The sequence below is a fragment of the Nicotiana tabacum genome, chromosome 9 (assembly GCF_000715075.1).
Source record: "Nicotiana tabacum cultivar K326 chromosome 9, ASM71507v2, whole genome shotgun sequence".
NCBI classification, from domain to species: Eukaryota; Viridiplantae; Streptophyta; class Magnoliopsida; order Solanales; family Solanaceae; genus Nicotiana; species Nicotiana tabacum.
In genome coordinates, this window is record NC_134088.1 from 52,803,582 (window position 1) to 52,819,962 (window position 16,381).

The window sequence follows — 16,381 nt, forward strand, 5'->3', positions numbered from 1 at the left end:
ACAGATTACAAGGAAAGAAGAATCAATCGAGAGTTGGAAGATAGCGGCTTACAAGGAAAGAAGAATCAATTATGGTGATTCAACCAATGAGGAATCTCGCCAGCACAAATCAAACACTTGATGGAGTTTTTCACTAAGAATGTCCTAAATAAAAGCAAACCACAAAGAAAGCATATATGCGATAATCAAGCAGTATCTTGGAAGGCTCCCAACTTTATTCTTGGAATATCTTCCAAAGATCAAATCTCTTGGGTTTTAACCTCTCTGTTAAGCAGAGATTAAGGAAATGATCTGAGAAAAATAATTGTGAAGTGTGAAGAAGTCACACAACCGTTTTATAACAGTTTTAATAAGGATCCATCGCAGAGAACCCTCTTGCAACCCAAGAGGACTAGACTAGAATTTACATTGAATTTGAACTACTATAAAAATATTATTGTGCAATTTACTTTACTGTAATTTATTATTTTGCATCGCACTTATATTTACAGATAGTACCATAGTCAACTATATTGGTTAAGTAGTTTGCTAAAAGACATAAAAGTCAAAAATAATTTAATTCACCTCTTCTTATAATTTCATAGTTTTCATTCTACCCTGTACCATTTAGGTGTAGAGTTCAACTCAATTATAAGGTCTTCCTCTTTTTTATGTTTATCATGTTCTAGTATACACAAACCAACTTATCCATCACCACAAGAAAAAAGAATTAACATGTATATTTTAATAATTGGCAATGCAAAATGTCTGGACTTCTTTCATATTTGAACTCAATATTGATCATTTCTTCGGGAAGATAAATGAGAAAATAAATTACCTATATCTAAAGAAAACATATTTAAAAGCTTCTTTGTATTAAGAATGCTGTCCTATTACATTTTGCATTTAAGGACTTGTTCAAAATCAACTACTTAAACCCACCTACTACCTTGCAGTCATTTTCTTATTAGCTTGAGAAGGAGTCTTTTCCTTTTTTGTCCTCAAAGATTACCCAAATTTCCTCTATACTCTTGCCCTTATTTTCAGGCAAGAAAAAGTAAAATAAGATAGTTGCTAATACAATGATTCCACAAAGCACAAAAAATATTCATGCAAATGTTATCGTTTTCTATATTCTTTTTTGAACGAATGGCGCAAGAGGCAGTTGGTGCATTCGGGGAAGTGCATGACATGATTGATGGTATTTCGGTCATCATGACAATAAACTTCACTAGGCTGAAAGATGTCCTATTCAACACCCTTAATTACTTCCTTTGTTGATTTCATGTGGTTGTTTTAAACAATATTTTGTTTTTTGTCTATTTTGTGGAAGTGCTAAACACTCAGTAGACTAGTCGACTACTAGCTGCTTAGACTTATATTTTGCATGATCTTAATTACCTACTTAAGTTTACTTCTCCCATGGTTAAGTCGCTATTTCTCTACTTATATTATTGTCTCATCTATGTTTTTTTTATTCTGATGCCAAAGGGGAAGAAGAATCTATATCTATATCAGTAGGAACATCAATCCAAGGAGAGAACATTCTCTGGGGGAGAAAATACACAAGCTTCTATCAGGGAAGTAGCATAAGTTGATCATTAATTAATGTTCTACTTATCATTATCAAAAAGGGAGAGACTAATTGCCTTGTTTTATTGATGACTTCACTTGTGCAATTGCAGAATTACACTGATGAAGGTAAATATACTTGCGCAAAAAGAAAAAAAAAAGGATAACGGATGCATAAGGAAAAAGAAGACAACAAATTACAAGGAAAGAAGAATCAATCGAGAGTTGGAAGATAGCGGCTTGCAAGAAAAGAAGAATCAATTATGGTGATTAAACCAATGAGGAATCTCGCCAGCACAAATCAAACACTTGATGGGGTTTTTCACTAAGAATGTCCTAAATCAAAGCAAACCACAAAAAAAAGCATATATGCGATAATCAAGCAGTATCTTGGAAGTCTCCCAACTTTATTCTTGGAATATCTTCCAATGATCAAATCTCTTGAGTTGTCATCTCTCTGTCAAGCATAGATTAAGAAAATAATCTGAGAAAAAAGAATGTGAAGTGTGAAGAAATTACAGAACCCCTTTATAATAATTTTAATAAGGAGCCATCGCAGAGAACCCTCTTGTAACCCAAGAAGACTAGACTATAATTCACATTGAATCTTAACTAGTATAAAAATATCGTTGTGCAATTTACTTTACTGTAATTTATCATTTTGCATCGCACTTATATTTACAGATATATCATAGTCAACTATATTGGTTAAGTAGTTGGCTAAAGGATATAAAAGTCAAAAAGAATTTAACTTACCCCTTCTTGCACTTTCATAACTTTTAGTACTTTCATAGTTTTCATTCTATGCTGCACCATTTAGGTTTAGAGTTCAACTCAATTATAAGGTCTTCCTCTCTTTTATGTTTGTCATGTTCTAGTATACACAAACCAACCTCTCCATCACCACAAGAAAAAAGAATTGAAATGTATATATTAATAATTGACAATGAATGTCCGTGCTTCTTTCATATTTGAACTCAATATCGATCATTTCTTCGGGAAGATAAATGGGAAAACAAATTACCAATATATAAAGCAAACATCTCTAAAAGCTTCCTTGTATTAAGAATGATGTCCTATAGCATTTTGCATTTGAGGACACGTTCAAAATCAACTACTTAAACCCACCTACTACCTTTCAGTCATTTCCTTATCAGCTTGAGAAGGAGTCTTGTCCTTTTTTGTCCTCAAAGATTACCAAAATTTTCTATAGACTCTTGCCCTTGGTTTTAGGTAAGAAAAAGTAAAAGAAGATAGTTGTTAATACCATGATTCCACAAAGCACAAAGAACATTCATGCAAATGTTATATTTTTTGATTTTCCTTTTTGAACGAATGGCGCAAGAGGAAGTTTCTGCATTCAGGGAAGTGCATGACACGATTGATGAGATTTCAGTCACCATGACAACAAACTTCATTATGCTGAAAGATGTCATCTGCAACACCCTCAATTACTTCCTTTGTTAATTTCATGTGGTTATTTTAAACAATATTTATTTTTAGTTTATTTTGTGGACGTGCTAAACACTCAGTAGACTAGTCGACTACAAGCTGCTTAGACTTATATTTTGCATGATCTTACTTACCTACTTAAGTTGACTGCTCCCATGGTTAAGTCGACTATTTATCTACTTATATTATTGTCTCTTCTATGTTTTTCTTCTTGCTGATGCCAAAGGGGAAGAAGAATTTATATCTATATCAGTAGGAACATCAATCCAGGGAGAGCACATACACAGGGGGAGAGAATCCCCAAGCTCATATCAGGGAAGTAGCATAAGTTGATCACTAATTAATGTTCTACTTATCATTATCAAAAAGGGACAGATTGTTAGCCTTGCTTTATTGATGACTTCACTTGTGAAATTGCAGAATTATACTGATGAAGGTAAATATACTTGCACAAAAAGAAAAACGAAAAGAAGGATAATGGACACATAAGGAAAAGGAAGACAAAAAGATTACAAGGAAAGAAGAATCAATCCAGAGTTGGAAGATAGCGACTTACAAGGAAAGAAGAATCAATTTTGGTGATTCAACTAATGAGGAATCTCGCAAGCACAAATCAAACACTTGATGGGGTTTTTGACTAAGATTATTCTAAATCAAAGCAAACCACAAAGAAATCATATATGCGATAATCAAGCTGTATCTTGGAAGGCTCCCAACTTTATTCTTGGAATATCTTTCAAGGATCAAATCTCTTGGGTTGTCATCTCTCTGTCAAGCAGATATTAAGGAAATAATCTCAAAAAAAAGATTGTGAAGTGTAAAGAAGTCACACAACCTCTTTATAACAATTTTAATAAGGAGCCATCACAGAGAGCACTTTTGCAACCCAAGGGGACTAGACAAGAATTTACATTGAATTTGAACTAGTATAAAAATATCGTTGTTCAATTTACTTTATTGCAATTTATCATTTTTATTGCACTTATATTTACAAATAGTACCATAGTCAACTATATTGGTTAAGTAATGAACTCTCTTGCAACCCAAGAGGACTAGACAAGAATTTACATTAAATTTGAACTAGTATAAAAACATCGTTGTACAATTTACTTTACTGCAATTTATCATTTTGCATCGCACTTATATTTACGGATAGTACCATATTCAACTATATTGGTTAAGTAGTTGGCTAAAGGACATAAAAGTTAAAAAGAATTTAATTCACCCCTTTTTGTACTTTCATAGTTTTCAGTACTTTCATAGTTTTCATCCTACCCTGCACCATTTAGGTGTAGAGTTCAACTCAATTATAAGGTCTTCCTCTCTATTATGTTTGTCATGTTCTAGTATACATAAACCAACCTATCCAACACCACAATAAAAAAGAATTAACATGTATATATTAATAATTGACAATGAATGTCCGTGCTTCTTTCATATTTGAACTCAATATCGATCATTTCTTCGGGAAGATAAATGAGAAAATAAATTATCTATATCTAAAGCAAATATCTCTAAAAGCTTCCTTGCATTACGAATAATGTCCTATAAAATTTTGCATTTGAAGACATGTTCAAAATCAGTTACGTAAACCCACCTACTACCTTTCCGTCATTTCCTTATCAGGTTGAGAAGGAGTCTTGTCCTTTTTGTCCTCAAAGATTACCCAAATTTCCTCTAGACTCTTGCCCTTGGTTTCAAGAAAGAAAAAATAAAAGAAGATAGTTGCTAATACCATGATTCCACAAAACACAAAGAACATTCCTGTAAATGCTATCTTTTTTTTATATTCTTTTTTGAAGGAATGGTGCAAGAGGTAGTTGGTGCATTTGGGAAAGTGCATGACATGATTTATGGGATTTCGGTCACCATGACAACAAACATCACTAGGCTGAAAGATGTCATCTCCAACACCCTGAATTACTTCTTTTGTGGAAGTGCTAAATACTCAGTAGACTAGTCGACTACAAGCTGCTTAGACTACTCAGTGTAATCTCTCTATCAAGCAGAGATTAAGAAAATAATCTGAGAAAAAAGATTGTGAAGTGTGAAGAAGTCACACAACCCCTTTATTACAATTTTAATAAGGAGTCATCACAGAGAACCCTCTTGCAACCCAAGAGGACTAGATTAGAATTCACATTGAATCCGAACTAGTATAAAAATATCACTGTGCAATTTACTTTACTGCAATTTACTTTACTGCAATTTATCATTTTGCATCACACTTATGTTTATAGATAGTACCATAGTCAACTATATTGGTTAAGTAGTTGGCTAAAGGATATAAAAGTCAAAAAGAATTTAACTTACCCATTCTTGCACTTTCATAACTTTTAGTACTTTCATAGTTTTCATTCTATGCTGCACCATTTAGGTTTAGAGTTCAACTCAATTATAAGGTCTTCCTCTCTTTTATGTTTGTCATGTTCTAGTATACACAAACCAACCTCTCCATCACCACAAGAAAAAAGAATTAACATGTATATGTTAATAATTGGTAATGCATAATGTCCGGGCTTCTTTAATATTTGAACTCAATATCGATCATTTTTCGGGAAGATAAATTAGAAAACAAATTACCTATATCTAAAGCAAACATCTCTAAAAGCCTCCTAGTATTAAGAATGATGTCCTATAACATTTTACCTTTGAGGACATGTTCAAAATCAACTACTTAAACCCACCTACAACCTTTCAGTCATTTCTTTATCAGGTTGAGAAGGAGTCTTGTCCTTTTTGTTCTCAAAGATTACCCAAATTTCCTCTAGACTCTTGCCCTTGGTTTCAGGCAAGAAAAAGTAAAAGAAGATAGTTGCTAATACCATGATTCCACAAAGCACAAAGAACATTCCTGCAAATGTTATCTTTTTTGATATTGTTAGAAATGTCATTGCCACCACCCCACTTACCAACCGGTTGACTGAAACTGCCAAACTCGAACCTTGGGCCCTTAGCCTAATAGGAAATATTTCTGATGAATAGACCCATGTTATTGGCCCAAGTCCAATTGAGAAAAATGACACATCAGCACAAACTGCAACAACACATAATGCGATGGCCCATAGTGGCTTATGATGGGAATTGTGTAGATACATTGAGCCCAAGCCAAGACCAGCTAGAGAAACAGCCATTCCTGTTGTACCCAACAACAGCATGGGCCGCCTTCCGAAATTATCCAAGAAAAGTGCTGATACAATACAAAAAGATGTCTTGGCTATCCCCATGAGGATAGTCACACCTACTAGTCCTTTTCGATTGTGAATTCCAGCAGCATTAAACACGGATGGCGTGTAGTAAACCACCGCATCATTTCCGGAAGCTTGCATGAAGAAGTTTATACCGATGGCAGCGACAAGAATCCGGCGAAGCGGCCTGCTTGGCCTTAGGAGTTCTTTCCAAACCCCTTGGCCTTTCCATTTACTTGGAATTGATCCTGTGCTATCACTTGGACTTGGGCCTACAAGCGAAGCAGCTTTTGTTATTTCTTCTAGTCTCAAATTGGCCTCATCATCGTTCTCTGAGGTTTTACGAAGCACTCTTTTCGCTTCTTCTATACGTCCTTTCATAACAAGCCACCGTGGGGATTCTGGCATTTGCAATACACCAATGCCAATGCCAATAGCTGGAACGGCAGCAATTCCAAGCATTAGCCTCCAGTTGATGTGGGCTGGTAAACCAGCTAGTGCATAGTTGAAAATATAGCCTAGTAAAATACCAACATTGATGAACACTTCAGGGAGCGATGTGAGCAAACCACGTGTCATGGCCGGCGATACTTCGGCAGTATAGACCGGAGCAATCATCAGTGAATAGCCAACGCCGATTCCGGCGACTACCCTTCCTGCCATGAGGAATGGGTAAGAAGGAGCCAGTCCCATCAGGACTGCACCGATCAAGAAAGTAGCTGCTGCCAAAATAATTGTGTATCTTCTACCAATCATATCTGAAGTCTTGCCAGATGCAAACGATCCAATTAGAGAACAAACATTCAATGACCCCACCAAGATTTCTACTTGAGAAGATGAAATCTTAAGATTATCCTTTATGAAAAGCACAGCTCCACTCATCACTCCAATATCTGCAACATTAAATTGCCAGGAGTCACTAATTTTTCAAATTAAACTGGTCAATAATTCATCTATTAGACATAGTTTCATTCCACGGCCCCTCGAGGCAACATTCTTAAAGCCAAGTAATGGGTGGATGAGCCATCAATATATTAACATTAAGATAATCAAGATTACCTCTTGTCATTAGTTGCATGTCCCAACCACCATTTCTTTTTATTTTCAATATTTTGAGATCAAAGATCTCGTTACGATATATCTCATACTATAGTGTAGTACAAATATTAAAGCAAATGATTGTACAACCACATGAGAAAAGTAAGGATACTGGCTATAGAAAAAAGAAGACTCACCATATCCCAAGAGGATGGAATTGGTGGAGGCCAAAAGGGCGCAAGCGAGAGCATACTTGTTCAGAGGAGCCTTCTTCTTAGAAGATTGAGATTCAACTTGACTAGTGTGTTCAGTTTCGACCTTATGCTCATCCATATGTGGATTGATAAAGCTCGAGTACTCTGCTTTAGATCTGTTTTTGTGTGTAACAAAAATGAGAGATCAATATATTATTACTTTGAGTATATATGAGACTGAAATGGATTATAAAGAGCTGATTTGCATGAATGGCTAACTTGTAGGATGGCATGACACGTTTGTTTAGGATTTCAAAAGTACTTGAAAGAAGCGCAAGCTGCGTTTTCGCCTTCGTAATATGTCTTTATCCAAACTAACTTTTATGTGACTCACTTTTTCCTTTAAAGACACCACGTCATTAACTCCCCAAATTCATAAATATACTTGCTTGAGCACTAACCGCGTGTTAGTTACACTGCACTTAGTTTGGATTTTTTCATTGTTCAAACTTCACAGAGATCTGGTGTCGTAATATGTGTATACGGTTAAAATTAGGCCCACTCGATTTTTCTATGCTGACCGAGACCAATAAGTTGCATCGAAGGTCAACCCCGAAGTGGATCGGGTCAAGGCACGAAGACAACGTACCGAGCTCGGGATTCGAGACACCTGCCAGATCGAGTCCGACAACAATCGAGACCGAACAAGACAGGCATCGAGCAATACCGAAGATAGCGTAATAACGGAAAAGCGAGATATCCGCGACTGGTCGAAGATCATGATGGAAATCTCGGAACGGATCGAATCAAGAACAGTTGTTTAGTTTATCATGGGATTTCCTTCTGTAATTAGAATTATACCATATATAGAATTCCTCTACTATATAAAGGGGAGTTCTATCCATTTGTAAAGACACAACTGATACGAAAGCAATATAATTTTCTTTTTCGCTCACGCTCTTGTTCTTCAGCTTATTGTATTTTTATTGTCCTTGCATCAACCGGTTCGAGGATACTCTAACTCAAGGGTTGAGTTCTATTCAAACACTGGTTTGATTTACTTTATTGTACAATTCTGTCATTAACCTTCATATTTATCAATTGGTATTAAGTGAAGTCACGTATCCTTAAATCCACATTATAAGTTTAATTGTTATCCAATTTTAAAGGTAAACAGTTTGGCGCCCACCGTGGGGCTAAGGATCATAGTTATTGCTTAATACTAATTTCAATAACACACACTACTTTACACTTGTTCTCGTAAGAATCTTTATTTTCAGGACAAACATGTCAAACTCACAAGCAGCACCTACACATAGTGACAACAGCCTTGGATTTTACGGGGAAAGCGACAACACAACCGCCTCAGGAATCGAGGTGCCTCAGGCCGACCTCGAGGGAGCACCAATTGCAAATCCCGTCGATGTTAGTTCACATGTCGCCCTAAATGCAAATTTGGACGTTGAGCCCGAAGGTAGTATGCACAGGGAAGTTCGATCAGGTGGTCGAGGTACGCAGGGAGGAGAAGATGGTGAAGTTAGCTTCCAATTGATATTCGAAATATTACAGGCTCAATAGGCCGCTATAGTACAACTACAAAATAAACACCGAGCACCGACTAGGATCAAACCAAAAGTCGTTCAAAGGACCGAGCATGTGCCGAAAAGGTCGAATGCCAACGAATCGGGGACTGACCCCGCCATTATGAAAATGTTCGAGGAGCTCACTAACGGATTGAATCGGGAGAAAAGAAAATCGAGGCAAATGACAAGAAAGAAGAGACATACAACTCCCGGGTTGACCAAATAGTGGGGGCGCCGCCGATTCTAAAAGGTATGGATTCAAAGAAATTTGTACAGAAGCCTTTCCCTCCGAGTGCGGCACCAAAACCCATTCCGAAGAAATTCCGAACGCTAGAAATTTCCAAGTACAACGGGACCACTGACTCTAATGAGCATATCACTTCTTATACATGCACAATAAAGGGAAATGACTTAGAAGACGATGAGATTGAATCTGTTCTACTGAAGAAATTTGGAGAAACCTTGTCAAAAGGAGCAATGATATGGTACCACAATTTGCCGCCTAATTCCATCGATTCCTTCGCCATGCTTGCAGACTCCTTCGTAAAGGCACATGCCAGAGCAATAAAGGTTGCGACTAGAAAATCGGTCCTATTTAAGGTGAGACAAAAAGACAACGAAATGTTGAGGGAATTCGTATCTCGGTTTCAGATGGAACGCATGGAACTAGCACCAGTCACAAACGATTGGGCTGTTCAGGCCTTTACTCAAGGTTTGAACGAACGAAGTTCGGTGGCATCACGACAGCTAAAGCGGAATTTAATTGAATATCCAGCGGTAACCCGGGCCAATGTACATAATCAGTACCAGTCGAAGATCAGGGTCGAGGATGATCAATTGGGGACCCCTTCCGATTCCGCTTATCCAAACAGGCCCGTCGGCAGAACTCAAAGGGATATCGACAGAGAACCCCGGTCGAGCAAAGATCGGTATCTACCATACAATGCAGATCATAGAAACAGCGGCCCAGGACGCAATCCCAACCGAAATAATCGAAGGAACGATCGAAGACAGAGCTCTCGAGGGCTCATGAGCAAAAGTGTCTTCGATAAACATGCCAATCCCACAGAAGCACCACGATTGTCAGAATATAACTTCAGCATCGATGCATCAGGTATTGTGTCGGCCATTGGGAGAATCAAAGACACTAGATGGCCCAGATCCCTATAAACCGATCCATCCCAAAGGAACCCCAATCAAACATGCAAATACCATGGTACACATGGTCATAAAATCAAAGACTGCAGACAACTAAGGGAGGAGGTGGCCCGTCTATTCAACGAGGGTCACCTTCGAGAATGCTTGAGCTACCGAGCTAAAAACCATTTCAGAGAAAGAGACGCAAACAGGAAAAACATGCAGGAAGAACCACAGAACGTGATTCACATGATCGTTGGTGGGTTGGATATTCCACAAGGGCCCGTGTTCAAACACACTAAAGTATCAATCACCAGGGAAAAACGAACTCGAGACTATGTGCCAGAAGTCGCTTTATCATTCAATGATGAGGAAGTAGAAGGGATCTCACAACCCCACAATGATGCTTTGGTAATCTCTATCCTTATGAATAAAATTTAGGTTAAACGTGTTTTAATTTATCAAGGAAGTTCAGCCAATATTATTAGATCGAGGGTCGTGGAGCAGCTCGGCCTACAAGATCAGATCGTTCCCGCAACTCGGATTCTCAATGGCTTTAACATGGTAAGCGAAATAACTAAAGGTGAAATCATCCTACCAGTAAATGTAGCCGAAACTATTCAAGAAACAAAGTTCCATGTGATCGAAGGTGATATGAGATACAACGCACTGCTCGGAAGACCCTGGATTCACAATATGAGGGCGGTCCCCTTAACCCTTCACCAAATGATGAAGTTCCCAACACTGATGGAGTAAAAAAGGTGTATGGGGAACAACATGCTGCCAAAGAGATGTTCGCGGTCGATGAAGTGATACCGGTATCGGCGCCTTCATCGACAAAAGGATCGGAGTCCAAAGAAAAACAGGAAGCTAAATAGCAACCACAGCTACCAGCCTCGACTCAATCGGAGAAGCAGGGAATGGACGAGGACGATGACTATTGGATCCCTCGATACTTCATAATCCCCGAGGATTCCGACGCCACCAAATCGACAGTCGAGGAGCTGGAGCAAGTCATACTGATCGAGCATCTACCCGATCGAAAGGTATACCTGGGTACGGGGTTAACCCCCGAGCTCAAGGAAAACTCATTAAATTTCTTATCAATAATATGGATTGTTTTGCCTGGTCCCATTTAGATATGACAGGGATCCCGCCGGAAATCGCTACACATCGATTGAGCTTGGACCCGAAGTTTCGCCCGATAAAACAAAAGGGAAGACCCCAGTCCGAGGTAAAATATGCATTCATCAAGGACGAGGTAACCAAACTTCTCAAAATAGGATCTATTCGGGAGGTAAAATATCATGAATGGTTAGCAAACGTAGTCGTAGTGCCTTAAAAGAGAAATAAACTTAGAATTTGCGTAGACTATAAAGATTTAAACAAAACATGTCCTAAAGACTCTTTTCCTCTGTCGAATATCGATCGCATGATCGATGCCACGGCCGACCACGAGATCTTTAGTTTTCTCGATGCCTACTCCGGGTACAATCAAATACAAATGAACCCGGAGGATCAAAAAAATACTTTGTTCATCACTAAGTACAACACCTATTGTTATAATGTAATGTCGTTTGGACTAAATAATGCTGGCGCCACTTATCAACGCTTAGTAAATTGAATGTTCAAAGAACAAATAGGTAAGTCAATGGAAGTTTATATTGACGATATGCTAGTTAAGTCCCTGCGAGCAGAGGACCATTTGACACATTTGTAGGAGACCTTCGATATATTAAGGAAATACAATATGAAACTCAACCCGGAGAAATGTGCATTCGGGGTCGGCTCGGGCAAGTTCCTCGATTTTATAGTATCAAATCAGGGTATCGAAATCAACCTTGATAAGATCAAGGCGATCGAAGACATCACAGTCGTGGATAATGTTAAGGTCGTACAAAGATTAACATAGCGCATAGCCTCCCTAGGCCGATTCATCTCAAGGTCTTCAGATAGAAGTCACAGGTTCTTCTCACTGCTAAAAAAGAAGAATAATTTTGCATGGACCCCGAAATTCCAACAAGCATTGGAGGAATTAAAGCGGTACCTCTCGAGCCCGCCACTGCTTCATACTCCGAAAGCAGACAAGCAACTCTACTTGTACTTACCAGTCTCGAAAATCGCGGTAAGTGGAGTCCTAGTTCGAGAAGATCAAGGTACGTAATTTCCTATTTACTATGTTAGCTGAACTCTAGTTGAGGCCGAGACCTGGTACCCACACTTAGAAAAATTAGCGCTTGCCCTAATAAGCGCCTCTAGGAAATTAAAATCATATTTTCAGTGTCATCTGATCTGTGTGGTAACTACTTATCCCCTTCGCAATATTTTGCATAAACCCGAACTTTCGGGCCGACTGGCCAAATGGACCGTCGAGATCAGTGGGTACAATATCGAGTATCGACCCCGAACGACCATCAAGTCTCAAATCTTAGTGGACTTCATGGCCGACTTTACGCCCGCCCTCGTACCGAGGTCGAAAAGGAAATGTTATTAAAATCAGGTACATTATTGGGAGTGTGGATCCTCTTCACAGATGGCACTTCGAACGTGAAGGGGTCCGAGCTAGGCATCGTTCTGAAGCCGCCCACGGGTAATACAATTAGACAAGCTATCAAAACTTCCAAGTTAACTAACAACGAGGCCGAGTATGAGGCCACGATTGCAGGACGTGAGCTAGCTAAAGGTTTGGGAGTAGATGTCATCGAAGCCAAATGTGACTCCCTGCTCGTGGTAAACCAAGTCAACAGAACTTTCGAGGTCCGAGAAGATCGAATGCAGAGGTACACAGATAAATTACAGGTGACTCTACATCGGTTTAAAAAATGGACCTTACAACATGTACCTTGAGAACAAAACAGCGAGGCCGATCCCCTTGCATATTTGGGGTCATCAGTCAAAGACAGCGAGATTAACTCGGGGACTATCGTACAACTTTTAAGGTCAGTAATGGAAGAAGGCCATGCCGAAATCAACTCCACAAGTCTGACCTGGGATTAGAGGAACAAATATATCGAGTACCTAAAGAACGGGAAGCTTCCATCGGATCCTAAAAAATTGAGGACTCTATGTACGAAGGCCGCACAATTCACATTGGCCAAAGATGGAATACTATATAGAAGGATGTTCGATGGACCATTAGCGATATGTTTGGGACCAGGAGATACAGACTACATCCTATGAGAAATCCACAAGGGCACCTGCGGAAATCATTCCGGCGCAGAATCATTGGTTCACAAAGTCATCAGAGCATGATACTATTGGGTCGATATGGAAAAGGATACAAAAGTGTTTGTTCAAAAGTGCGACAAATGTCAAAGGTATGCGTCGATGATTTACCAACCCTGAGAACATCTCCACTCAGTCTTATCCCTATGGCCATTCATGAAGTGGGGAATGGATATCGTCGGCCCTCTGCCATCGGCCCCAAGTAAAGCTAAATTTATTTTGTTTATGACTGACTATTTCTCTAAGTGGGTTGAAGCACAGGCTTTCGAGACAATTAGAGAGAAAGAAGTCATAGACTTCATCTGGGATCACATTATATGCCAATTCGGGATGTTACCGAGATCGTATGCGACAATGGAAAGCAATTCGTCGGCAGCAAAATAACAAAATTTCTCTAAGATCACAAAATAAAGAGGATCCTGTCGACGCCGTATCATCCTAGTGGGAACGGGTAGGCCAAACCGACAAACAAAACCATCATTCAAAATCTAAAGAAAAGATTGAGCGACGCTAAGGGAAAATGGAGAGAAATATTACCCGAAGTCCTTTGGGCGTATCGAACAACGTCAAAATCTAGTACGGGGGCAACACCATTTTCTTTAGTATATGGCACTGAAGCATGATCCCGGTTGAAGTCGGGGAACCCAGCGTCAGGTTTCGATATGCAACGAAAGAGTCAAATCACGAGGCTATGAATACAAGCCTCGAATTTCTAGATGAAAAATGGGAAGCCTCCCTTGTTCGAATGGCCGCATAGAAACAGCAGATCGAAAGTTACTACAATCGAAGAGGCAATCTTCGATACTTCAAAATCGGGGACTTGGTTCTGAGGAAGGTTGCCCTCAATACTCGAGACCCAAACAAAGGAAAACAAACTATATCTGAAGTCTCGACTATTCACAACCTTTTGTAGTTGAGTATCTCGAACCTTCTTCACCTCTACTTTACCTTACTTACTTTTCAATCTCGCATCGTATTTGTTGTTTCTTTCATAACCTTCCTACCACATTATGCATTAAAGCTCTACTGTAATACTTGCACCTCTAGTGCATACAAAATCTTGCGAAAGCTTCATACTGACTTCTTACGACTCAGCTCTATGGAACGATCGGGAAACAAAAGAAGGGTAACATTTCCTAAATGCCTTATAGCCTCTCAATTATAAATGTGGCGCGCAACACACCCATAAGTGAGACTCTACTAGGCACGGCTTTGTAGACTTTCTTGGATACGACTCGCTCTGATACCACTTTGTCACGCCCCAAACCTGGGGAGGCGTGGCTGGCACCCGGTGCCGTGCTGGCCCGAGGGAACCACTCTGTAACTCATGATCGTTCGGCCAAAACTAGAACATACATAGGTCGAGTTGGCTGAACTCATTCCTTTTGTAACTATCATGGGCCAACATGGCCACGACTCATAATGTACAAGCGTAAGTGGGAAAACACTGTATCACAGAAACATTTTTTTCTTAAAACATAAATACATATGGGCCGTCAAGGCCTCTGACATACTATACAAAATGAACCTCTGTCTACAAAGCCTCTAAGTTTATTTGACATCAAATGGGATAGGGTACCGGCATACCCATAAGTCTGTAGAAAAACTCTGACACGATGACTCATAGACTCGGCTGCACTCCGAATGAGGTGGAGTCTTACTGATCCTTTGCTGAATGCCAATTTCGTCTACCATGAGGGCTCGTCAAACTGATTCTACCCATCTATCAGGACCTGCAGCACGACATGCAGCGTCCACAAATAAAAAGGACGTCAGTACGAATAAAGTACTGAGTATGTAAGGCAAGAAAGCATAAGTAAGAACAGTAATGTAAACAGGGATAGAGAATATACAACCTGTGACATCTGGGTACCTCTGAGGGCTACTGACATGAAATACATGATACATACATATATATACATAAACTTTTAAAACATACGCCTTTGTGGGCATCACCATCATCATATCGTACCCGGCCATAATAGGCTCGGTAAAACGTACCCGGCCATCATAGGGCTCGGTAGAATCGTACCCGGCCACGTGGAGCTCGGTAAAACCCAACTGATCAGTGGTTGCACAATAGGTGCCGTACCCGGCCGACTATAGCGCGGCTCGGTAGAGTAAAATAGATACATATATATGATGCATGCTGGACTCATTGGAATCACATTTTGAACCTTTCGGAGTGACATAAGGTTGGTATCCTTCGTATACGTTATTAGGATTAACTCTTCATCAAGAATCTTATAAGAATCAGGAACTACCAACAACATTGATAATATAAGAATAAGAGATGTAACATCAATATCAATCGTTTCATAAGAAAGGCAGCAATGTAAGTACTGCTAACTTCTAAGAGTAGAGTATCTTTGGGAGCTCGTTCATTACATTATGTACAATCGGAGTCGTGCAAAAGAATGAAGGGGATAGCCTCACATACCTGAGCCGATTCTCTTGACAATCCCTCTAACACACATCTTTGCGAAAAACATGTAACGGCGGATCGAAGTAGAAAATATCCGTATCAATAATGTCCAATTAGCATAAGCTACCAACAATGATGTTTAACAATACTTTCGAGCAAAATTAAAGATCCAACCACTATTGTACGGTGATGGCTTCGACAGAATAAAAGACAAAGGCAATCCAAGGAGTTTACCCAAAAGTATTCCCACTTCTTTCTGAATACCATCGACCAAAGGGCCCAACTGGGATTGAAAGTCAGTGCACCATTTATTCTAAAATGGTGATATCTAACAGTGAAAGAAACCAGTCCAAACTATAATCAAGTACTGCAAAATCACTAGAATCATCGGAAAGTTTCATAGACGAAATAGTAACAAAACAGTGCTGCCTCAACAACACTTCCAACATGAGAAACAAGGCGTCCAGTGAGACAAGGTGCCTAGATTTCACAAGCTATCAGCTGTGGCTGCATCTACGAACAAAGAAAAGCAACAGTGACATGGACAAGAAAATGCTCAGCCGCAAATAACAAATCCGGCGACGGTGG

The 16,381-nt window shown here is 39.3% G+C and overlaps 1 protein-coding gene across 1 annotated transcript; it reads right to left on the bottom strand.

The window, feature by feature from the left end:
• Positions 1 to 5,504: 5,504 nt before the first annotated feature.
• Positions 5,505 to 7,660, bottom strand: LOC107777370 (putative polyol transporter 6). Its single transcript, XM_016597376.2, has 2 exons — positions 7,427 to 7,660; positions 5,505 to 7,084 (listed from the first exon to the last, which is right to left on the bottom strand). The coding sequence occupies exons 1-2, from the start codon at positions 7,560 to 7,562 to the stop codon at positions 5,691 to 5,693; spliced, it is 1,530 nt and encodes a 509-aa protein (XP_016452862.1). The 5' UTR covers positions 7,563 to 7,660; the 3' UTR covers positions 5,505 to 5,690.
• Positions 7,661 to 16,381: the final 8,721 nt, after the last annotated feature.

Bases quoted from the DNA above. Each gene is read 5' to 3' on its own strand.
- LOC107777370 (XM_016597376.2), bottom strand. From the start codon at position 7,562: ATGGATGAGCATAAGGTCGAAACTGAACACACTAGTCAAGTTGAATCT. The intron at 7,085-7,426 runs GTGAGTCTTCTT...TTAATGTTGCAG, and splicing joins TTCCATCCTCTTGGGATATG to ATATTGGAGTGATGAGTGGA.